The sequence below is a fragment of the Grammomys surdaster genome, unplaced genomic scaffold (genome assembly GCF_004785775.1).
Source record: "Grammomys surdaster isolate TR1022 unplaced genomic scaffold, NIH_TR_1.0 126398, whole genome shotgun sequence".
Classification (NCBI taxonomy): domain Eukaryota; kingdom Metazoa; phylum Chordata; class Mammalia; order Rodentia; family Muridae; genus Grammomys; species Grammomys surdaster.
In genome coordinates this window covers 932,774-959,426 of record NW_021621192.1, presented here as the reverse complement: position 1 = coordinate 959,426, position 26,653 = coordinate 932,774, and the positions used below count along the sequence as shown (strand labels likewise).

The 26,653-nt window shown below is 37.6% G+C and overlaps 1 protein-coding gene across 1 annotated transcript; it reads right to left on the bottom strand.

Annotated features, from left to right (window-relative positions):
• Positions 1-1,168: 1,168 nt before the first annotated feature.
• Positions 1,169-26,325, bottom strand: Arl6 (ADP ribosylation factor like GTPase 6). Its single transcript, XM_028760287.1, has 8 exons — positions 26,118-26,325; positions 19,641-19,790; positions 14,381-14,442; positions 13,978-14,046; positions 13,159-13,253; positions 11,246-11,375; positions 7,441-7,496; positions 1,169-1,691 (listed from the first exon to the last, which is right to left on the bottom strand). The coding sequence occupies exons 2-8, from the start codon at positions 19,761-19,763 to the stop codon at positions 1,666-1,668; spliced, it is 561 nt and encodes a 186-aa protein (XP_028616120.1). The 5' UTR covers positions 19,764-19,790; positions 26,118-26,325; the 3' UTR covers positions 1,169-1,665.
• Between the last annotated feature and the right edge of the window lie 328 nt (positions 26,326-26,653).

The window sequence follows — 26,653 nt, the reverse complement described above, 5'->3', positions numbered from 1 at the left end:
ATGGGATATTTGTACCAATGTGTCTGCATTACTCACCTTTTGTCTTGTTATTTTTGTGACTAAGATGGTATATAATTTATAGCTTTTCATTCAAGCACAATGTTTTTCAGAATTGATATCACTGTTGTGTGAATAGTTTCAGTGTCTAATTTAAAAGGGAAGAATGAATTTGAGCTTATAATTATAAATGGTCTTTCTTTAGGTTGTGAGAAGTTACATATGCTGTAACTGAGAGATGTGTACAATTCTAAAGAACATTCACATAGCAGTTTATAAATAGTTGACTGAGGTACTGGAGTCTGTTACAATTTGGATCTTGACTGTACCCAGAAGACTCTAAGCGGTAAATGAAGGATGTAGCCCTGAAGGGCTTTTGTTACCCAGCTTTCTTTTCTTTCTTTGCTTCTTTAGTTGTAAAAGTGAAGAGCTTCCTCTGCCATGTACTGCAGCCATGAAACTATCTTGGCACAGGACTGGATACGAGGAGCTGAGCATAGACAGAAGCCTTCGAATTTAAACAAGAATCAATCTTTTTCTTTTCTTCCTTCCTTCTTCTTTTCCTCTCTCTCTTTCTAAATTATCTCCTGCATTCTGCTATAACAGAAAGCTGACTAACACATGGACATATTAAGGAGAAAAATAAGTCAGTTATAAAAATATTAAAAATATATTAAAATTTATATTTATTAACTTAAGGATGCAGTATTGTCATTTAGCTACTGAAATAAAATTTACCAATCATATACGCAATGTTCTTAGATTTTTCCCTCATTAAATTGATTTCAGTGAAGGCAAGAGATGCTTTACATATATGTACTGACCACATCCCAAAGCTTCACAGTTGTGAAGCAACATGCACATATGCGGGTTTACAGGGCAATGCCTGATCAGAAAGTATGGAACCCTTTAATAAGCACCGAGTAAACAAATTCAGTTTAGTTGGCCTCAGATAATGCTTGGCAGTTAAAACACTAAAAACCAGCCGGGCAGTGGTGGCGTACGCCTTTAATCCCAGCACTTGGGAGGCAGAGGCAGGTAGATTTCTGAGTTCAAGGCCAGCCTGGTCTACAGAGTGAGTTCCAGGACAGCCAGGGCTATACAGAGAAACCCTGTCTTGAAGGAAAAAAAAAAAAAACATACTCTTTTCAGCATAGACAAAGCACTCTAGTTGATGAATTTAATGTTTTATTGATAGTGATACAATAAAAATTACATATATACTAATTACCTATGATCCCTTATAAATCTTTAAAGCTGTTTAGCTAACACAATTTGCACTTCAAAGTCACACAATGAACTAAACTTTTAGAAGACAATTAAAAATAAAAATATATCAAAGATATCATAAATCATGATAAGATATTGAGATGGCTTATAAGTGGTATTTATACATTCTAATTATAACAATGTATATACTTTTACAAGAAGCTAGTACTTCAGGAGTTCCAAAGAAATGTTATATTTTGTATAGTTAATGGCCAGATTAACAATGTCTCAAGTCCTAAAGTCCTTAAAATGTTCTTCCAGAGTCCACAAAAGCAAGCAGAATGTTATATAAAATATTCTTAGTTGCATACATCTTTTAAAATAAATGTGAGATTATCCAGTATGCCTTACATAGATTCCATTAATTGAAAATCGCTGAGGTCTTCAGGGACTATCTTTTCACGTCTTCACAGTTTGGATCTGATCTGATGACAGACAAAGACAAAGACATTGTCAGCCTCACAAGGGAAACAGCAGCAACCCTATTTTCTAAATCGCTCCAAGGCAAATCTATACTACACAGGAAAGCCCTATGCATACATGTTTTCTTAAGGTACAATTAAGACTATTGTGTTAAGTTTTATATAAGTTGTAAGTGAGTAAAGAATACAGGTTTTACAGGCTGATTAGAAAGACAGGTAGCAGTTCCTTTGGTGATTGCTCCTTTTTGGAAGCAATTACTTACAATTAACTCTTTTCTTGGGAATTACTTACACTAAACACACAATAATTCCTGAAATATCTGTAGCCTTTCGCTACAACCTTATGCTCATTCCTAGTTCCTGATCCATCTAGCCATCTTTCCCTTTTTAATTTGTTAGTGTATGATGTACATGTCCATATTCATGTGTCTGTGTATGCACAGGTATGGGTGGAAGTCTATGGACAACCGTGACTGTGGGTTTTCATCTTGTATCTTAAGACAGGTCTCTTGTTTGCTATTGTGTATACCAGGCTAGCTGACCCACAAGCTTCTCCTATCTCAGTCTCTCATCTTGTCATAGGCACACTGGGATTAGATAAGTACTGGGGACTTAAACTTACTCAGACCTCATGCCAACACAAGGAACACTTTACCAGCACACTGGGGAGATAGATGGGTCACTTGATCTCGTGGCTTCCTTTTGCTGTCACAATACTTTCACATTGAATGAGTATGTGATTCCAGTGTATTCTCCATAAACTCTTCCAGACACTGACCAGTAGCATGTAATATCAATACTGTTCAATAATATCCCAAGTAGCTGGTGTTGAGAAGTTTGATTGAACAATTTATTTCCTTATACAAAACCTATTTCCACCTCAGGAAGATTGTAAAAGTCTCCACTGTCTTCAGGGTTAACATCACTAATGAGTCGCCTTATGGTGAACATTCTCTACCCCCGCATTGGGTTCCTCAGATTCAGTCCTGGCACGTACTCTTTGCCGGCACTACTTCCTATTTGTTTGGTTCTCTTTCTAAACTGCCTCTTGTTTGGGTTCTGAGTCTTCTCAGTATGACCTTTGGTTTTGGCTTCTCAAGACAGGGTTTCTCTGTGTAGCTTTGGCTGTCCTAGAACTCACTTTGTACAACAGGCTAACTTCAAATCCAGAGATCCACCTGCCTCTAACTCCCAAATGCTAGGATTAAAGGTGTGGACCTCAACCTCCTGACATGGCTGTCTTGTTTTCTATCAATTTTTTGTTTGTTTTGAGGTAAGATCTCATTAAGTAATGAGGCTAGCACTGAAACTCTCCATCCTCCTGCCTCAGCATTTTGAGTACCAGGGTTACATGAATGTATCATCATACCTGCCTTCCCACTTCGTTCCTTACCCTTTGTCCTGCTTCCTAGAAAAGGGAACTGGTTTTCGTGGCTGAATTCCCATTGTGACTATTCTTATTTTCATATAACTGACTTATTTGTTGCTGGAATTTTTTTCAATAAGTTGTATCTTAGCTTTAATTTGTGAAAATGACATTTTAAATAAACTCTAATACTTCTTGAAATGTTTTTCTTACATATATCCTGTATCTGTAGTCCTCTTTTCTTACAGGATTTCATCTGCGTATTTTATATTTTCAGCCGGAGATGTCTGGATCCTTTGCTATCTGCTTATATGAATGAGCACAACTTAAGAGTAGACATCAGAACTGTGCGTGCAGTTGTCAGATATGCCCATTATTCTACTGTATCTGGCTATGACACTTCCTTGGAAATCTCCACAATTATTACTTTAGTGACTTTTTCTGGGAGCAGTCTGATTTTCAGAGTTGAGTCTTCCTATGGTTGGCCCACTTTCTTCCTCGCCGGCTCCTCCTCCTCCTTCTAATACTACTACTTCTATTTCTTCTCCTTCTGCCTCCTCCTCCTTTTCCTTCTTTTTTGTTTGTTTCTTTGTTTTGAGACAAGATTTCTCTGTGTAGTCTTGGTTGTCCTGGAACTTGCTCTGTAGACCAGGCTGGCCTTAAACTCAAGAGATTTGCCTGCCTCAGCCTCCAAGTGTTGGGATTAAAGGCATGTCCACCTAGTTCCTACTCTATTCCTCAGAGACAACTTAACTTTTGACTACTCTTTAGTCTGATTCCTCAGATGACCCTCCCTGTTGTCTGTCTCCTTCTACTGTTGCCTGGTGGAGTAAAGACAGAGGAGAACCACAGAATTCTTCTATATGAAATCTTGTAGCAGCCAGGCAGTGGTGGCACACACCTTTAATCCCAGCACTTGGGAGGGAGAGGCAGGTAGATTTCTGAGTTCGAGACCAGCCTGGTCTACAGAGTGAGTTCCAGGACAGCCAGGGCTACACAGAGAAACCCTGTATCGAAAAAACAAAAAACAAAACAAAAAAAGCTTATAGCTTTTCATTGCTTTCAGTTCACTATTACCACACATAGATGCATCTGCTGTTTTCCAGTCCAGAGGTAGTGTTTGAATATTTGCAAAAAATAATTCTTAAAACTTTTTTTAGGGTCAGGGGGTCAAGTTGTCTCTTTTCAGTTTCAGATCTTTCTTTTATTTTCAACTGTATTACTTTCAATTACCAGCATATTCTGAGCCTTGAAGAAGACCTTCAAAGTCCACTAGGCTGTGTACTATCACTTCATACTGCCAGCGTAGGATTTGCCTTTTGGGGAGTGGGCTGTTAAGCCAATCAATATCCATCAGACACCCAGCTTTCCAAACAAGACTATCATTTTTACAACATGTATGTGGAGTTAGTATCTTTTTAAAATGCTGCGTTTATTACTAGTGATACCTGAGATTGGAGCATGTGTTCAATCCTCTATTTTTCATTAGTGTACTCATGCACAGTGTGTAAAATATAGGCACAAAAATCTGTAAGTGGGCTAAGGTGGCAGGATCAGAAGTAGAGAGCTTGTTTATGATGTGTACTTGCTTATACACAGGATGGATGTCCTGGAATCCTTCTTGATATTCAATTTAAAATAAAACAAGATTAAAGTTTGAAATCTGTAGGCATTACTGATTTTTCACCTTACCTGTAATATGATAAAACAAGTTTCATTATTTGGGAAAACTTAAAAAAAAAAATCTCACTTGAAAGCTGGGAAGGTAGAATATGTCTGTAGTCTCATCATTGAGAAATTCATATAGTGAGTTCCAGGTCAGCCAGTGTTACATAAATAGTGATACCCTGTCTCAGAAAACAAAACAAACAAACCAAAGAAGCCCTTCCTCCTTCCCACAAAAAGTCTCACGTAAAAGTTTCAGGACTAGAAAATGTATACTGATTACTAAACATAAAATTATCAAAACTTTAAAAAGAGAATACAATCATTTAATATTACACAAAAAAATCCAATACTGAGCTTAAATAAATATGATTAGATCAGTACAAAACGAAACTTGTTTAATTTGCTAGGAAACTTCAGGATTCTGAAAGTAAAATGAATATAGTTCAAAGGTCTTTTACAGTTAGATTTTCCTGATGAGTGACACTAAAAGCTGGTTAGTCTCTTTTATTTACTTGTTTTGAAAGTACATATCTCTCTTGATATTCAAATATAACTGAGGACAATAAAGTCTATACTATTTATTTTTCCATAGGAAAAGCAATGATCATCCAGTCAAACACAAGACTGATATATCCTTTGATTTTTTTTTATAGCTATGAAGTTTCTGCCTCTTTTAAGTAGTGCACCTAGGTAAAGAGTAAATCTGACATGTATTGAAGGCACTGCACTTTAACTCATATGAATAGTAGTTTCTGAAATTAAGTTTCAATATTCCAGATGTGAAAATTACTTCATAAGATGAATAGATATGTGTTAGTGGGAAGAGAGGTTAAAGGTAAGTGGAATAAATATGCTGCCTCAAGGTCCAGCTCTTCTGCAACTACTATGCACAGAGCAACAAAGATGCTACTACTTACCTTGCAGAGACTGAGGCAAAAAAAGGGCACAAAAGCACTTCTAACAATATGCTGTTCTCACAAAGACTTGGGAGGTAAGATAGCAGACCACAAGATAACAATCAGTACCAAGACTTGAAAATTGGTACTGTAAAACTGGATCATTACTGACACCTAGTGGCTATTGCTACAGATAAACAAAAATATACAGGGAGCTGGGGAAGAAAGGAGAAACAGAAAGTGAACCCTAGATGTCCTATTGGCTACCATCACCACAGTCCTGACGCCAGAATGACTACACTAAGAGTGTTGGCAGGCCTTCCACTGCATGCTGCATCTTCACTGGGAACAATGGTCTGCACTGGTGAGGGAAGAAGTCTGCCACGACAATTTGCTACTTTATCTTCTTTTACTCGGACACCTACCAGTTTCTTCTGGAAATCCATGCCATAATCCCCAATACTTCTTAAACTAATTTAAAAATTTAAGTTGATAGCTTCAAAGAAAAAACACCTTTACTAATATTTAGGACCATTAAAGATATTTGTTTGTTACTTATAAAATAGGACTAGAATGTTCTTTGCACTTTAATAGTAAATGTTTTGTCTGAATAAATACAAGCTAGAACTGAAAGTCTGTGCCAGGTGGGCCTTTAATCCCAGCACTTGTAGGCAGAGAGAGTCAGATCTCTAAGTCCAGTCTGGTCTACAGAGTGAGTTTCAGGACAGCCAGGTCATAAAAGAAACTGTCTCAAGAAAAAAAAAAAAAAGAAAGAAAGAAAGAAAGAAAGAAAGAAAGAAAGGAAGGAAGGAAGGAAGGAAGGAAGGAAGGAAGGAAGGAAGGAAGGAAGGAAGAAAGAAAGAAAGAAAGAAAGAAAGAAAGAAAGAAAGAAAGAAAGAAAGAAAGAGAAAAAAGTCTTCACTAGAAAACCAGATTTTACATATCTCCGTGAAATGTGTTTTTAACAGTTGTAACAGATTACTTTTCCATCCTGCCCAAAAGGCCATGTATGATTCACCAAGGGTTTCCAAAGCATGGAAAAAGAAAAATGAAAAACTATCCCACACATATCTAATATTATAACCAAAAATTGTAGTGAGAATTTGTATCTCTTTTACTCTTATTCAGAGTACGAAGATTCCCAGTATGAATGAACAGTCATTCTGTGTAAATTGAAAACTTCTGACTTGGCCATAAAGACTTTTCAGAAAGGCCATACAGAACACACACACCCATTTATTGCTTTGCATGCTGCAAGCTGTTCTTATACAGACAATATAACCTTAGGGAAGACTATATTTATCTAACATAGTAGTGCTGTACGATATACTGTAGCTATTTTGATTAACAAAAACTGAACTACAATAAAAAGATATCATTAATAGTATTTATAATACTAAATGAGTGTTAAAACTTGTACACATAAATTATGTATAAGATATAATTGGAATGAGATATAATTGGAATGATTCATAAAAAATTAGTTGTCATTTGGTTCTAGTTATTAAGAGAAAAGCCAAATGTTTGTCCCAAACTTCAGATATGTTTTTTAGCTACTAAATTTAATGAAAATCTGGGTCTGTAAATTAAAACCATTTCCCAGATTTGCTGTATTTATTAAATGTAAACACAGAAATCTGCTAGAAAAAATATAATAAAATAAAAGTGCAGCAAGTTACTGGATACTTACTGTACTGTTTTTTCTGAGAGCAGAAATAAAAACAAGAAGGGGGCATTGATGTAATAAAATTAAAATATAAAGATGAAATGAATGAATGAAGAGAAGCAACTACAGACAGATGTGCAGCAGCTTGGGATGTACCTTGAAGCCAGTCCACGCCTTCCTGCAGTCCTTCTCCTTTGATGGCATCACTAGCGCTGAAATAAAATCCACACACAAGATCCACTTTATGGTGTCACATAACTTGACAAGTAAAAAACAATATATGCTGTATTAAAACATATACTAATAATATATATTTGTGCAAAACTGACTAAATATTGAAATAGAATACAATATATATTAATAATACTCTATATTCTATTGAAATAGAATATATTACATAATAATAGGAAATTAGAGTCTGAGAACTAGGGAAAAAAACACCTGAGACAAATTTTGAAATTTGTAGTGATAGTAAGAACACAGAAAACATCAGGTTATTTTTTCCACTGTCCTACCAACTTCTCTAGCATTCACTGTCCGATCTCACTGTATCCAGTGCTTCAACAGCATTTATCTGTTAGAACTGTTTGACTTAGGTCACAATATAGTCACAGAATCAACTGACTTCATTTGAAATGTACTTTGTTATTTATAGAGCAAGAATCCATAATTATAACATGGGTTTTGTTGCTGTTGTTTTATTTCTGAGGCAGGGTCTCATAACAGTTCAAGTTTGCCTCGAACTTGCTATATATTGACTGACCAGACTTCACCCTGCAAATACAGGAATTTATGACAATATTACTTGTTAGGAATCTACTACTTTATTTTAAAATCCATGATCATATTAATATATAATTAAAGTTTCTGAGTTCTGAGAGATTATTTTATATCATTCACTTAGGAGGAAGCATCACCTAAAGCATAGTAAAGAATGTAAAGAATTCTTTCAAGTAGAAAGACAGAAACAAACAGTGTAAGATAAGCAATAATTCACAGCACACTTTTCATTACACATGATAACAGCAAGGCATGCTATCACTTACACCAAAAAGGCCCAAGGTATTGATTTTGGCACACATAGTTCTAGGAGAGTAATGCAGGAAAGAGCTTTGTTCATTGATGGAGGTCTTAGCAAGTGACTGCAAATCTGGCCATTTCTCTGAACCAGTTCCCTGCTTACTGTGACATAAGGCTCAGAACTATAGCGAACATCCAGATCTTCAGCAGATGCCACAGTGCTTTGTGTTTTATGGCCCTGAGTTACTTGTCAGTGGCCACCTCCTCCACAGTTTCCCTCCAGCTGCTCTGTTGGAGCCAGGCTGCTGTTCCTGGAACAGAACAGGTACCCTCCCTGCCATGAAGAGCACTTTTCTTCCTGGCTTCTGATTAGTAGCTGCTTCTCCAACCATGCCATCACATGAAACGCTCCCAGACTCAATCAGGCCATAAAGACAATAAGTCCTCATGCTTTCTCTTACCCTACTGACATTTCTTCATCCAGTCATCTAATGTTTTGTACAATTATTTCCTTATTAACTCTCTATTCTACACTTAAATATCCAAGAACGTCACAAAGGAACTAAGTCAAAACATGCCAACCCAATGAGGCCCCAGACTCTATGGTCAGTGATAATGGTCAAAAATAAAGACCTTGGCCTTTTCTTTAGTTTCCCAGACAATATCTAAGGTAAGAGGCAGGTAATATTTTATCTCTGTGTCACTAAGGACTACCATCCACATAGCTAACACTGGAAACAAGGATCAACATATTTTTAATTTTGTACATGGTTTTAAAAAAATCATAAAATGCAGAACAAACTTACAAATGAAATGCAAATTTGAATTTAACAAGATGATGTCTAGTTTTTACTGAGATGCAAAGTTATAGGTAGACTTAAAAAACATCTTGGCATTTTTTGATTACATAGAAAACACAGAACCTGGGAATATAATATTCTCATAGGATGACTTAATCATTTACACAGAAGAATTTTGAGATTTCATAATTGAAGAAATAAATCTGTTTAAATTCAATTGTTAAGTTATTTTAGGTAGAAAAAAGGTAATTCACTCATAAAATTAGCATATTTGAATATTATACTTTCTAGCAAAGCGTCATAATACTCTGTAAAAGAATTAGTATTTATTTTAATACATATTGCTTTGGAGCCCAACAATTTGGAGTCCAGTGATTTATGATAGCAAAGGTTTTATCTCAAAGACTTATCTAAAATCACACTCTTCTTTAACTAGCAAATATCACTGGCCTAAAAAAAAAAAAAAAAAAAAAAAAAAAAAAAAAAAAAAAAAAAAAAACCACTGGCCTAAGATTCAAATTCAAGGAACACAGAGTAGCCTTGCCCCTTCCCCCACTATTCAAAAGCAAAGAGGGTTTCACTATTTCCTTCCTGGGCAGAGGGCTAGGGGGCTGGGGGGTGGGAATTGTAGAATCCTGAGATGTTTCTAGCATTTACTTAAACTCTATTGTGTTCAGCACCAAGGCTAGCTCTTAATTATCTTTTCTTTTTAAAAGTATTAATTCTTTAGAATTCCATACAATGTATTTTTATCATATTCACTCCCATCTTCCTAACCAACTTCATGTGCACTCTCACATTCTCTCTCTCTCTCTCTCTCTCTCTCTCTCTCTCTCTCTCTCTCTCTCTCTCTTTCTCTCTCTCTCTTTCTCTCTCTCTCTCTTCTTCTTCTTCTTCTTCTTCTTCTTCTTCTTCTTCTTCTTCTTCTTCTTCTTTCTCTCTTTCTCTCTCTCTCTCTCTCTCTCCCTCTCTCTCTCCCTCTCTCTCAAAACCTAATCAGTCCAGTTTGTGTTACCCCCATATATTTTTGGGTGTGTGTCCTGCCCTGGTATTTGGCTGACCTATCAGGGGCCACACCCTTGAAGAAAACTAACTCTCCCTCTCCCAGTATCTGTCAAAATGTCAACAGATCCTCAGTTAGGAGCAGAACTGTGTTCCTACCCCTAAGTCCATGCTGGGGTTCCTAGGTTTCACTTTCTTGCTTTCTATGCTTTTAGCATCAGTAGACTTCTTTGACTTGTGTTCAACTTCTAGTTAAATATTATGGTAACTCTTACAAAATATAGGAACTGCTATAGAGGATATTTTTTAGGACATGATAGGTAGGTAGGTATATAGCGAAAGAGGATGGATCTCACGTAGCACACAAGAGTTAATTAAGAAACTCTTTCCTAAATACGTAATCCATATCAAAGTGGTTAAACCAAGAAGAGTGAGTAGGACATTTAATTACGTCTTTCACTAGAAGAGGTTTTTGTTTTTGTCTGTTGGTTTAAATATACTTTTTCTAGCATCAAAGGATTTGTAAAGTCAAAAACAGTATTTTCATGAATCCTTACACATCTGTGAAGCAAATATTTAGTGTACATCCAACCATGTTTGGCCATTTATAAATTGATGTCAAAAACAAACAAAACACAAATTCTTTTTTTTTTTCTTTCTTTTTTTTATAATTTATATTTTCTCAAATCGTAATTCATTCACACAGGGGTTATAAACACAGAATGGCAGGATGTGGGGAAGGGAATGACACTGGAGTGTTCAGGAGGAATACAGATATCTTCAGAACCGGGTATCGGCTGGGTGAAGGTTCAGGGGACAAGTCACTATGACTCTGCCTATGACTCGCTTGTCCTTATCTAAGTTGGTATTGTCTGCCAAGACTACCTACTTACAAGGTCTATGACTACTCAGGCTTGTAAATTTCCACAAAAGCTGCCTGTTTACATTAGCTTATAGCCATCTGCTTCAATGTTTTTCCACTGAGACCCAAGACTTGGTGTTAGTATACATGTATGACAGGCCTATTGCTAATTTTAGGCCTATGGCTGATTTTAGGCCTTCAGAAAACACAAATTCTAAACAAAACACAAACTCACAAACTTTTCAGAAAGACAAAATGAGAAATACAAATTTTTTACCAAATATGCCACGGCTTATCTTTAATGTTCTCTAAACACAGCAACTGAGACACTTTCACAGAAGTCACTGCGTCTCTAAGATCCATTTTGTTTGCAAAGAACAAGATTGGAATTCGACGGTGCTTAATATCTGAAAAACAAAAGGACCCCATCATAACACCTTTAGTGTTCTGGATGACTTTGCCCTAGCCCCCTAAAACTAAAAAACACATGCATAAACACTTACAGACACACAGTTAAATATTCATTCTCAACCTGGGGGTCAGCATATCAGATACCCTGCATATCAATTGTTTGCATTACAGTCCGTAACAGTAGTAAAATTACAGTTAAGGAGTAGCAGCAAAATAATTTTATGGTTGGGTCCTCACACCATGAGGGATTGTATTCAAGGGTCACAGCATTAGAAGGTTGAGAACCAGTCATCTAAAGAGAAAAAAAAAATCTAAAACCATTTGGTAAGACCATGTGCTCTCTGGCTAGGTGCTTTAAACCAAAGAATAAGGTCAGAGAAGGGGAACCTAGCAGTCATAGAGAAGTATCTAGATATGCAAAAAGGCAAAAATTTCTGTTGTTTTCAGTGTCAACACAAGACATACAGACCTCAAGTAGGAAGAGGAGGAAGCAGATTAATTTTAAGTCATAGACAACACAATTAACAAGTGACATTATTTTTACAAGGAATTTTCACCACTACAGTTTTGCCAAGATTTTCCAAAATTTTTGGTTTTGTTTTTTAGCATATATTTAACTGTATATGCATTAGCTGTGTGTATATCTGCATGTTTTGAGTATGTGTTGTGTACACATGCCTGTGTGAACGTGCATGTGCACATGCATGCGTGTGTCTGTATGTGTACTTGCATGTAGGTGTGTCGTGCTATGCATGGAGGTCAGAGGACAAGTCATAGGAAAGAGTCATCTTTCCCTCTGTCCACCATGTGGCTCTGTAGGTTCAAACTTAGGATGGAGGCCAGATTTGGCAGCATGTGCCCTTAGCTGCTGAGTGAAGCCAAGTGCAAATGTTTAAAGGACTTAGAAGTTAGAAGCCATAAGTGGTAGAAGGTAAGAGAATCTCCTTACTACTTGTCCAATGTTATGCAATTGCTCTCCATAGGAATGGCAACACACAGCAGCACATTTACATCTTGTAAAAAAAAAAAAACAACTACCCATATATTTCCAGCCATAACTATTATATCTATTCTTCATAAAAATCAACTTACCAACTTAATTACTGTATATATTTATCTTTTCACCTAAGGAACACTTAAAAACACAATGGTCAGGGGTTTTGAACTGCCTGTATCTCCAGTTCCAGAAGCTATGATACACCCTTTTGGCCTCTGTGGGCTCCTGTATGCCCAGGGCACACATAAATACATTCATACTTAGAATACATACTTCAATAATAAATAATAAAACCACAACCCAGTTCCTCTCCCTCCTACTTGAAGTTTTCCTCCTTTCTGATAACACTGAAAGGCAAACAAGCAAATGCATGACCGTCTGCCTAGCTGCTCCTCTGCCACTGCATGCTGGGAAAGAAAGAAACCAGAGCAATGGTAGCTGCTGTCCTTCTGCACAGAAAGATACTTTCCCCCTCATCTCTTCTATCTAAATGTTCTGCTCCTATTATGATATATTATTGATATATTTAAGAAAGCAGAACTTTTAGGACTAAGTGAATAAATACCAGTATATAAAAACAAACACTGCAAAAAGCTTTGAAATTAAAAATTGGGCAAAGTTATTATAAATTTGTATAACCAATAAGCTTTAAAATTTACAAATTTAAATAGAAAATAATTTCATTTCATAATCATTTTTTTCTTATACTTAAAGAACAAACCGACACAGATAAATGGAATCCAAAACACAGATACCATCAGAGGAAGAAGCTACACAGATACCTGGGTGATTTAGAAGGGTATCAAGCTCTTCTTTGGCCACAACCATTCTTAACTTATCACTACTATCAATGACAAAAATAATGGCTTGTCCATCTCTGTATAATGTAAAGAAAGAGAACAGTGAAATTATTTTACTACCACATGCAGTCTTAAATGGGTATCAAACATCTGGATCCTAGTAACTTGGCAGCTGTTATAATTGAAGTACTTAGTGACTATTATGTCTGTTTACTTTGCAAAATACCTTGCATAGAAATACTCATAAAACAAGTAATCTGCTGTTAAAACAAATCTCGCTATTTCAACTAAATACAGTTAACAACAATTCTGATCTATGATTTTCTTGAAGAAATGAATAATTTCTTTACTAAAAGCAGCTGTGGGATCTGATGTGAGTGAATATAGCATTATGCAAACACTAGAGACAGGGTAACCCATGAGAGAGCAAAGTATCAGCTAACAAGACTTTTATTGCCTGTCTTCCCCCCCACCCCCAGGTTGGTTCCACTATGTATCTCAGCCTAGCTTCAGAATCAGCATATACCCCAGGCTGGCCTTCAATTTGTGATCCTTATTCCTTAGCATTACAGGTACTGGGATAATAGGCATGCACCACTGTCTAGCTTGAGGGATGGTTTTTGAAGTGTGGCTATATCAATCACAGATAGAAATTGATATCAAAAGCAACAAAAGAACAAAGTCAAGAATTACAAAGTTACATTATTATAGCAGAAACCATATAATCACTTGGATTTCTAATCATTATTTTGTCATTAAAATGTAGCCATGTAGTTAAACAACAATCACAAAAATACTTACTTATAGTAGTGTTCCCAGAGATTCCTATACCTTCCTTGACCTGACATGTCAAACACTGTAAAAGATAAACTATAAACAAAAGCAAAGCATTAGTGGATTTAAAGCAACTAAATTAAATGGTTAACTTTTAATATTTTAATTTGTTTTCTATCAGGTAAATCATCATGGCTACAAAGTAATAAATGTTAATATTCAAGAAAAATTAAGAATGATTTTATTAATCTAGATATTACTTTGCAATGGATAATATAAAAATACTTCCTTTGCTAATGAGGTTTCAAGGGCTTCGAGTAAACAAAATGAAGTGGTACAAAAGGGCATGGCCCATGGGGAATTGAAATGACAAATGATCTCCAGGTAAGTCTGGAAACAGCTTCCTAGTCACAGAAAGAAGGGAGGTTACCTGGAGGATTTGAATTTCTCTACGCTAAATCCTATGGTTGGAACTATATCTTGAGACTGAGCCTGTAAGAGAAAACATAAAATGGTTTAAGGAGTCACTCTGAGTTCATGTGCTGAAGTTCATAATCAGTCAACACATACATCCTGAGTTTATGTATGCTTGGCACAGTCTTCACTGTGTAAACAACAATCAACATATGACAACATGGACAAAGAGTGCTCAGGAGTGGAGTGATGTCTGACCCAAGAGTGAATGGCAGGAAGGCGAAGACCTATGGCAAGTTCTTGGCAAAGAATATTCTAGAAGTGGAGTTAGTACAATGATCCTAGTGGGGTTAATAACTTGCTACTCAGGAAAAATAGAAGGCATGTTGCCAGAGGCCTGCTCCAGCTTGGGGAAAGTGCGGGTCTGAGGTGGGACACAGCATTGGAGAGGTTAACTCTAACTGTACTGGATACTAGAAGGTGACAGCTTCTGGAGACTAAACACTCTAGCATTTCCTGGCTGAAAACTGCTGACCTCTGGCGATTAGCACAGGGTTGTTAGATTGGGGTTGGGGAGGGGCAAAGTGAAGAAGTAATTGTTCTCTTGTTCTCTCTCTTTGTTCCTTTCCAGCAGGTCTTTAGCATCCTTGAGAGAGGCTGGAAGTTCACTAACTCCTTGTCATAGAAAAAGTTCACAAAAAGAAGCAGTCACTCTTAAAAAAGACTCCAGTCTATTTCTGAGAGAGAGAATAAAGGGGAACAACTTTCTCTTCTTGCCATGAATTTTTACATTTTTTCAGGATACATGATTACAGGTATTCCAAGCATCTTTTTTAAAAAGATCACAAGTTTAATTCATAAATTCATAAATTGAATAAGAAGTTACAACAGAAATATATACATGTGTTTCCCTTTAGTTATCTAATTTAGTTATCTTTAGTTTAGTTATCTAATTGAACATTTACTGTCTGTACCTAGCTCCATACGTTCACTACAAGTTTCAAAAACACTTCTTATGTCTTAATTTAGCACGGTTTTGTCAAAAGGCAAATCATCTGCCCAGTGTCTCATTAGTTTTGAAGTTTTGTATAGATAAATCCAGTCAACATTTTATCTTCTGTCCTTGCACTCACAATAAACTGTCCACTCCTAGCTTACAACTTTAGTCATTAGACAATGGTCTCAGAGACAGCCCAAAAGGAATGCCATCTCTGATTGCAAGTCTGTTCCAAGCTTGCTCTCTATCCTAGTACAATTAGCCGGTGACACACGAAGGTTTACAGAGTCCTAATTGCAGTTTTTATAATAATGAGGGTCAAAATTTCTTGTATAAATTTAGGATTTCTATAGAATCACTATTAGGAATTAAGAAATCATCAGTTTGTCTACATAGCATTACTACAAGAGAGGGCAACTTCATTGATCTGCACAAAATCTGTCCAATTAGGTTGGCTAATGCCCAGGAATTATTGGACTAATTTAATAATGACAGGAAAGGCATATCAGCAACAAGAATCAATCCTGAGATGAGATTTCTGAAGTCCTTGCAATTCAGAATTTTACCTATCACAAACCATTTAAAACCTGTGGCCCATCTCTGGGAAAGTCATCTACTAGCCTGCCTTAGCCTTTCCTCGATGGCTCCTGACAGCAGGCCTGTCTAAAGTCCACTGCTAAGTAAAAGAGTGGTACGTACTGAAGGAAGATAGGCAAGCTATGACAGCTCTGGTGGAGAGTTCTCCAGGAAGATCAAAGAGGGCCAAGAGAGCAACGGGAAACACTGTGTCAGATTTCACAGACAATTAAATGCCTCCGAGAATTTCCATCATCAAAACTTCATTCATTTAAGCAAAACTCCATCCTCTTTATGATCCAGATGCTGAGAAGTTATTCTTGACTCTTCCTCCCTTTGTTCTGTGCCACATATAAAGCTATTCACTCTCTGTTTTCCTGGCTCTGCACCACTACCTTAGAATAGTCCTTTCCACTGTTGCTTTGAATTACAATAGCCTCCTAATTACTCCTAATTTGCTATGCCGCCTGGAACAAGTTAAGTCTAGTTTTGCTTAAATGTCAACAATATTTTCATGCTCATAAAGTTATTATGAGAATTAAATGAGCTAATAGGTATAAAATACTTACCATGGTGTCTATAAACATTCCAGAAATGCTTGCTGTTATAATTATACCCTCATTTGGTTATTCCTATTCCTATGTTTACTCATATTGCCTTAAGAATAACTAAATAAAAAAATCTTGTTACTTTTATGTGAAAATAAGAGTCGAACAAGGGAAAATTGCCTCACATTACCTTGTTCACTCAGGTACTGACTTTTGTAAACTTTAAATTCAAATAGAAGAGAAGCTGAAAATGAACTGGAGCATGGGCACCTTGGTAATGCACTGTGACCAGGCCTTTCCCAGAGCAGCCCTTGTTTGCCTCACCAAGTCTGTTTACTCAGCGTTTCCCTCCACTCAGCCTTTGGGTTGCATTAATATTTTCCCCAAAGTACTTTTCTTGTTTCCTAGAAAAATTATTTTGTGGCACTTAGGATCTTGTCTCATTAGTCTGAGGTTCCTTGAACTCTGGAATAAAGTATTTCTTAATTTTGTTGTTTTTCCCATGATCCTACCATTTTTTTATTGAATTTTATCGCATCAACTACATAATAAAGGTTAAAAGTTTAAGAATATCCCAGAAAATAGACACCAAATATCAACAGTGTCTTCACTGAATTATAAGTAGGACACTTGAGTTGCTTCTACACAGTTACCTAGGTTCTCCACAAACTTCTCTTTCAAATTTAGCTTGAAGGGATAAAAGTCCCGAACTTTCTTTTCTTCAAAGTCCTGCTAAAAACCATCAACAAAAGAAGCTCCAGAAGTTGACTAGGACAGAACGGATTCATATGGAACTCATTTTCCACTGAGGTACTTCAGAGAAAAGGCTGGGAATAGCACATACTCTGGAGATGGATACAGTGGATTTCCTGGAGCTCTTGGACCAGTCACCCTAGCAGAATGTGTGAACTTCAAATTCAGTGAGGAACCATGCATGTCTGAAAAGCAGGGTGGAGAGAAACTGAGGCCTTCTGATTTTCCCCTATACACAGCAGGCATACTCTCATTCTCATCTCCAAAACAAAGAGTCATGTCTAATATTAATTCCCTTCTGCTACCCAGGAACAAATACTGTCATTGGACAGGAATGGCAACAAGGAAGGAGTGAAGACTAGACCCTTTAAGTCCAGCAGTGATTTGAACAAATTTTATCCTCCATGTAATCAACAAAATCACCTGGCCAAAGATAATCTATTCATCTATCATCCAAAACATATTTAAGTGCTAATCCTTATTCTAGGTATTTGTTATTCACTGCTTCACAAGTCAAGGGCTGTGACAGTTTAATAGGCATGACCTCTACAGGTTCATGGGTTTGAATGCTTAGTCATAGAGATTGGCTATTTGGGCTTATAAGAGGAGGTGTGGCCTTGTTAGAGGAAGTGTGCCAATGTGGAGTTGGTGCTTTGAGGTCTTGAATGTTCAAGCTACCTCCAATATGAAACACATCCAGTCTCCTCCCGGCAACCTGCAGATCTAGATGTAGAACTATTGGCTCTTCCAGTGCCATGCCTGCCTGGACACTGTCATGCTTTCCTCCATGATGATAATGGACTGACTGACCCTTCAGTACCTGTAAGCCAGCCCCAATTAAATGCCTGCCATTTTAAGAGTTGCCTTACAGGAACCCCAATGGAGGAGTTAGGGGAAGAACTAAAGGAGCTGAAGGGGTTTGCAATCTCATAGGAAGAACAACAATATCAACCAACTAGACACCCCCACCCCTCTCCCCCAGAGCTACCAGGGACTAAACCACCAACCAAAGAGTACACACAGAGGGAACCATGGCTCCAGCTCCATATGTAGCAGAGGATAGCATTGTCTGGCATCAATGGGAGGAGAGGCCCTTGGTCCTGTGGAGGCTTGATGCCCCAGTGAAGGAGAATGCTAGGGCAGGGAGGTAAAAGTAGGTGGGTGGGGGAACACCCTATAGAAGCAGGGGGAGGGTAGAAGGGGAATATCATTTGAAATGTAAATAAATAAAATAACTAATAAAAAATAAGAGTTGCCTTGGTCAGGGTGTCTCTTCACAGCAATGGAAATCATAATATTAAGAAGTAATTGAATAAACAAGGTATCAACTAAATATGTAGTACACTATCAAATGAATAAGCAGACTGCTTTGGAGTTTTTCAAGATGAGCTAGATGCTTCTACTCCCCCCACCCCCCACCCCCCGACTTCCCCAATATAGGTCTCACCACGCAGTCCTAGCTGAACTTGAGCACTATAGTAGACCAGATTAGCCTCGAACTCATTGAGATTGATCTGCCTGTCTACTGAATAGGATTAAAGGTATATACCACCAATCAAAACTATCTTCTTCCTTACAAACAGTGATTCGGTTAAAAATACCCTGGCAACTGAGGATAGTCATCATTTCAAACACAGCACTAGAATAATTTATTCTTAAAAATAAGTTTGAATCTAAAATCAACCTATTCAAAAATAAATTTTACCTACATACACGAGAGGAGACAACTTTCCTATAAAATGAGATATGGTATAGTCTTGTAATATTTTCCTAAGAGAATACTATAGATCCTCTGATTAATACACTTAATTAACTAAAAATTGTGCCCAAATGTGGATGAAAGCTCACAAATGATGAGTTCAGAATACTACAGAAGAAAATGTAAAAGCTCCACCCAAGTAACAAAAGTATGGTGCCTCTATGCCTTCCAACTCAAGTGATGCCTCCTGGCTATTATCAGTGCAGTTAAGAAGGAAGCAGGGTGGGAGCGGAGCGAAGTGTGCTTGGGATCTTCAGGTCAATTTTTCTGATCCCCAGGACAGTTGCTTCCAGCTTAAGGTTCAGGAATTATATGTAACAAAGCCTACCTCTGACTTATGAATCATATGTTGCACGTGATCACTTTATGTATTTTTAGTAATAATATTTTCATACATGTTACTCAAAATCATCATCTGTCACTGATATGAACACCACTGTCTAATTCTACACAGAACTTAATCAAGATGTACCTGCATACTCATAAATATGTTGCATATGCAGCAATCTACAGCTCACTGGTATCTCCTTACCAACAAGAATAACAGGTCTTCATACGAATATAGGAAGTTGTAACTTAAAAGTAATGTTTCACATAACATTTCTCTAGTACTACAAAATGTCAGAGTTACAGAAATACTTACGTTTGACGGTTTCAGTTTGTTAATGATTGTAGTTTTCCCACTATTATCCAGCCCAAGGCATAAAACATGAACCTCCTTCTTCCTCAGGCCAAGTAAACCTGAAAGTCTGTCCAGCAATCCCATATTGTGCCTTAAATATTGAAAGAGCAACTGCAAGGGAAAAGAAATTATTATTTCAAAGGTACCTTACACATGAAAATCATCTGTCTGTACATGAAAAATGTAAAAATAATTGCAGCACACAAACCCATCCATGTGGCTTTACTCCTAGGAAACAGTGTAAGCCGATTAACAGAAAGGAGCCTTAGCTGCAATGCAGACGGGCAGCTTATAAACCTTGACAACACGGAATAACATCCCTCAAGCAACCATATTTGTATTATTCAGGAAGTAACTCTTGTTAGCTTCAGTATCATGTGGAGTTTGCCAAGTGTAGTTTTCAAAGTTATTTATGAATGAGAGTCTGATAAACGTGGAACACTACAAAGGGCACAAGACTCAGCTACAGTCTGGCGCTAAAGATCAAAAACAGAAGAATGAAAAGAAAACAAATGAAAGGTTTAGGTATATCATTTTAGCCACTAGACAAATATCTAAAACAAAGGATGGTTATATTTTGAAATAATATGTAATTATAAAAGGTTTACTGTTTTTGTTTTCTGTAGAGTTGCTTCTAGTTTGGGTTGAATTTTCTATTAGTAGACAAAGAATATCCTATTCACCTGTCTCTTATATAGTTCTGTAATTTACCACAGAATTCTCATTCTTTGAGAATAGTGGATACATTCCTTCATAATTTCAGTTAATCATACTAAACTCAACATTTTCCTAATTATTTACAGTATCCTACCATATGTAAAAGAGCTTTATCTATAACACCATTATAGAATAGAAAAGTAAATGCAAACTTTAAATACACATGTATGCACACATACAGATATGTACACAGAGGCATGCATATATCCATATTTACTATAAACATTCATACATATATACATATATGTATGTATTTGCTAATTTGTCTCTTAGGTGTTCAACTGAATCATTTTTTTAGAAGAAAAATCTGTCTTATCACCTTTCTGTTCCTATAGCAAGTGCTGAGATAAACTAGCCCACAGTTTTAGAAGCTCTAGTCCATGTCAGAGTTTGTACTGTTGGAGACTCAACTCTTAAGACATGTCTTTGAGGACTGTTTATTATTAATGTCAGGTATGGGATAGCTCCCGTCCCTTTGTTGGCTTAGGAGGGGAGGGTCCCAGAGACCACCCCAAACAATGTACAAGGTATTGCCATTTCTCTTTTTGCCCATGGGAACTTGATGTTAAGACACTATGGCTAAAGACACCACACACTTTGGTCACATAATATGGAGAAATCTAGCTAGTACTGACCCAGAAGCTTCTTCCCTGATAGCTAGCTTTCACAGTACAGGAAAGTGCTATGCAGACACTGGGGGCAAAATATCATTACAAGTCTACGTCATCTGTGAAGCCTGGGAGCTAGTATAATGACCCATCTGATAGGCTATGTCCATAGGTGCAGGAATGACATGAGGGTATGGGGGTAACCAACTGCTTTCTGATTGGATTTAAGGTCTGCCTTTCCAGCACAAACTCATGCTTGGTATAGCAAACCTGACCACGAACTCAGGAATGAGGAGGTCATAGGGAAGAAGCTACTACTATTACCATGCTACATCAATACAGTAATAAGCTGCTCTCTATACTTTTATTATTATATCCACAGATTAATGCAGCTCTCGACCCTTATCAAAGAAGCTTCTTTTTGTAGTGGATGGTTGTTGATATAAAGATTCATAACCAACCAGTCCACGTCCAGAGAATAAGTATCTGCAAAGGCTCAGTTCTAAATGAACCACTTATCTATAGCACACCCATCCTCCCAAGGCTTAGGAAACTTTCTGGAAGAGGAGGCAGAAAGACTAAAAGTCAGAAGCTGGGGAGGGCAGTGCAGTCAAGCAGAGACTTCTGGACATGACAGGGCCATTGTATTCCTGAACTCTTGACAGCCTTGGTTGTCACAAGAACTGCCCGAGCCAGCCAACACTCCAGCATGGGCTAGTGCTCATGAGGTGAGCTCATGAGCTCATAGGTGGCTTATGAGGCCACCTCACTATCTGAGAAGCTAGCAGTGGATGGCTGCCAGGAGAGGCTGTACACCCATGAGCATCAGGGTGGCACTAATTGGACCCTCTGGCTTATTTTAAAAGAAAAGCAAGAAGAGGACATAAAGTTGGGAGAGGTTATGGGAGGGGCTCTGGGAAGAACTGGAATTGGGGAATAGGGAGTAGATAAGCTCAAAATGCCCTGTACACAAGTATAAAATTCTTAAAGAACAAATTAATATATTAAAAACATCCAAGCTATTCAACGTTTTAGAGTAATCTTTAAACAACAAAATGAGCCACCCCTAAAAGCAAATTCCATTAGCAATACAAGGCAGAATTACCTTGAAGTCAAATAAAACTGCTTCTAATGCAATGCTTGTTTTGTGTAGCTTCATGTCTGTTCCTATCCCCCAATGATACTGTTAAATTTACACTTCACATCTCCAAATGAAGCTTTTAAAGGGTCTTTCATTTGGTGTCATCAAACCCTAAATATTACAGTATGATAGAAGACAAATACTCTTTTTACCAACCACCTGCGTACCACCAGCAGTTGAACAATATATCTGTCTACTAAGTATTTTCCTTTGTTCTCTGAACATTAATTTCCAGAGTCCATGAAACATTAATTCATTCATTTTCATGTTCATTTAAGGTCACATAAATCTGACATGTTACAACTCCTTTTATGTCTTTTATGCTATTCCATTCTAAGCAAAGAACGTGGAGGAAAGGCTATCAATAGGATGCTTCTAAGTCAAATGCATAAGAAAAGTGACCATATAGTTGACATTTTGCTTAGTACTTTTGGGAGATCTCTATCAGTATAAAGCACATAATGGAATTTCAATGATGCGCCTGCAAGGAGCAGTGCATACTTCATGGGCGGCTCTCTTTCTATCCTAGGAAGGGGTTTAACCTGTGTGCTAGTTCAAACCTTTTCATACTAGAGATTCAAAGCACATTTCAAAACATCTCTTTGAATCTCAGCTTAAAAGTTGGCATTTGATGAATCTATCTTAAATTTACTTTGTTACATAAAACAATTCATATTTATCATTTTAGTTGGAATTGGCTATTAAGACCTATAGAGGGAAGCATGCTAAAATAATGCTCATATATTTTTTCATTTTCCATATGACCTTCAACATATTTTCAAGACAATGACCTCTTCTTATTTTCAAATGTCTCTTCTCTGGGCATGTACTAAAAAGCACTGATTGTTAAAAGGGTCTATCATGGATATTCATGTTCCACAGTGTTTTGTGACTTTTATCATTTTTCTTTCTTTGTTTTTTGGTTTTTCGAGATAGGGTTTCTCTGTGTAGTCCTGGCTGTCCTGGAGCTCACTCTGTAGACCAGGCTAGCCTCGAACTCAGAAATCTGCCTGCCTCTGTCTCCCAAGTGCTGGGATTAAAGGCGTGCGCCACCACTGCCCAGCATCATTTTTCTTAAATACATGAGATTTACACTACTGAAATATATGGGAATATAAAATTTAAAAAGAGGTCAGCTTTTCAACTTTTTTCTTATCTACAACGTGAAAAATCCTATCACAACATTGTTTAAATGTGGATTTATTCTATCACTAATAAAACTGAATATCACTGCAAAACTTGCTTTTTATTAATGCTTTTCTCATGAGCTGCTTGCCATATCTGGTGGCTACTGCTTTGATTACTGTATGTAGTCATGTATATATATTCCATGCAAATGTACTGCAAACCATTTTAACCAATTAAAATTTACTGTATTACTATTGTTTTGTAATACAGAACTTTTCTGATGATATTGATGATTTTCTTTGGTTTCTTCAGTTTTAGGTCTGGAAATATTTCCTTCTCTTCAGTATTTTGAACATATTAACTAATATTCTGTTTCCTATATTTGTAGTTATTTTTTCAGGTTTTAAATTCTAATTTCCCTGAAATTGACCTGGGTATGAGAGCTGATTCAGAGAACTGGCTGCCTCTCCTCCATCTCTCTCTATAGCACACAGCTAGTAACCTTTTTCCAGTTTCATTTTTCTTCCTATTATCCCTTTTGAGTAATTTCTCAATCTCTTATTTTATATTCTTATACATGTTTGGATCTAGCAGTAGGTTCTCTGTACAATTCTAAACTGTATTCTCTAGAAGAGATTTCTTAAGGATTACTTTTAAAAGAATCTTAAGCTCACTGATGTCTGGGGAATTTTATACTCTATAAATATAAACAAGCTTCTATAGAGCATCACCCTTTAATATGCCGATACGATATCTAAAGCTCTAAGCGATGGATAAAGAAAGTCCTGTTGTCTGTGAGTACTTGTCCATGAGAACCTTTCTGGGGAAATATTTCCACTTCACACAAGCTGGGACATCTACTCTTCTATTGGCCTGTTTATGACATCATCTCTCAATTCACATATTCCTAGATTGTCAAGTGAAACAGTTTCCTTTCATTAATGTCTCTTTTTTCAGACTATGAGAGATTTAACAGTTTCTTCAGCTTTGAAGGGTAACTATACCTTGAAAGTGTGCTTTTGAGGGACTAATGTTCTGCTGATTTTATTGTCTTCTTTCATTTCCTTATTTTTCTTTATTTAAGTTTAGAGAAAGTTGTGACTAAGGATGACTGGCTAATCAATAAGAGACAAGATCAGGATGAGCTGGAGTCAAAATTCTGCAGCATGGAGAGTAAGCCATAAAGATTTGTAGTTGGAGAATCAAGTTAAGAACACAAATCACAAAACACTCTCAGCCAGTTTTCGTCCTCTAGTTTGTTCTGAATTTCTTCAAAATGGTAGCTTAAAGTTTTTACCAATAAAATCGCCTCACTGTAATGAACAAATAAAAACATCACACAATTAGATTAAGGCAGCCGCTCAAGCGAAAACTCGCCTAGTCCCAAACTCTATGTACCTCAGTGAACTTCTATACCTAGAAGAACTCTTAACAAGCAACTGGGCTTTGCCTAAGGTTTTACATTTTTACTACCAATTAAAAGTTTACCAATTTATATCCACAACAAATGTGGGGGGTGGGGGTTGCATGGGGGACTGTGACAGTTGAAATTAGGGAAACAATTAACTTTGCACTCTTTTTCCCTACTCATGTCTGTTTAAATTTTCTAAAGAAAAGTATAATTTCAGGAACTGGTCATGTGGCAAAATGGTAAAGTACTTGCCCACAGTGTGTGCAAAAGTCCTAGGTTTGATCTCAAGCACTGTAAAACAAGAAAGAAAAAAAATTAAAAAATTATACTCCTAGCAGCAGAGATAACACAGCTGCTAAGAGGATTTGCTGCTCTTCCCGGAGGCCAGAGTTTGACTGAAGCTGTTAACCATCCGTAATTCCAATTTCAGGGCTGGTCACACCTTCTTCTGGATTCAATAGGCACTACACTACATGAACAATTACATACAAAGATAGGGGGAGGGGGAGAGGGAGGAGCAAGGTATAAAGTGATACTGACTGCCTTAAAGGAAAACAAAACAAAACAGCATATTGGCTAGATTAGGAACAAAATATACCCTCAGCTTAAAAAGTCTTACTGTATGTATTGTATAAAGCCAACAGAATTGATAGCTAAAGTAAATCTGCTAAAATGAAAGAACTCCTGTTCTTGAATCAAGAACACTTAGGTCTCCTAGCTGCTTTCCGAGAATTAGCTTTCCAAAGGATTACTGGTTGCCAGAAAAGCAATGAAGATTTAGCATGTTATCCACATGTAAGAGCTTAGAGTTAAGCTGAGGAGAGAGACCGAGATGAGATAGAGAAAGCTCCAGAAATGCGCTAGTTTGTAAACTTTAAACATGTTAGAGGTGTGGGCTGTTGCACATTCTTACTATCCCAATTAAACAATCTTATTAAGTTAGAGAATTTTGATGATGAAATTTCAACCAAATAATTCACACATCGTATAAAAAGGCCCGTCTTGGGTAGGGGTAGAGTCAACCAAACAAGCAAACAACATTAGCCCAAAGCTGTTCAATACATTCTCGAGGTTCCTTAGTACTCTCCACATAAACTCAATTCTTTTTTTTCCATCTCTCACAGATTAGAGACAGTAACTCACTTGGATTAAAAAATGTGGGTAATAGCTTAGAGTAATTCTAAATCAGACAGGGAGAGGGTGTCCTCTGGCTACTGGGGTGGAAATGGCTGCGAACAGGTAGCGGGAACTTTTTGAACTAGTGGATCCTGCCGCCGGTTCCACAGCGCTACAGACAGACACCGTAGAACGGTCGCGTACATTTTAACAAGGGTGAAGCTGATGGTGTGTAAAATCATACCCAACAGCTGAGAGATAACACATAACGGAGATGAAGAGAGACCAAAAGCGGGGTGGGGGTGGAGATACCTGACCTTTGACGCCAATCCAAAGGCCAAGGGGCTGACAAGGACAGGAAGGGTCGCACTCTGGTACCCGTTTCTGCAGTGGAGTCTTCCCCGGGAACCTCAGCCTTCCTCTCTATGCCTCCGTAGGAAGGTTCTCTTGTCCCAAGCACAGCCTCTACTACAAGTTGGGGGAACCGGCGGGTTCACTGCGGATGAGAGCATCAGTGGCTGAGCAGGCGACAAGGCGCGCGGCGTTCCCTTGGCAACGGGAGCTACTTCCGGTCCCAAGGCCACGCCTACTGGGGGGGGCGTTGTAGGTGTCCGCCGATCTGTTCTCAAGTTCTGTGGCTGAAGAGCTCTGGGTAAAAAACCAAATGGTCTGATTTCCGCAGAGGAACTCTATTAGCGAGAGTGTGAGCACAGACGACATGGGGAGCCGTCAGTGCGCTGGGAATCGTGTGGTAGCACCTATGCTGCTGGGACGCGTGGGAGATGTAGGCCCGCGCACAGCATGCTGGGTAGCGTGCGGGCGGCCGTAGCTGCGCGCGCATCGCTTGTTGCTG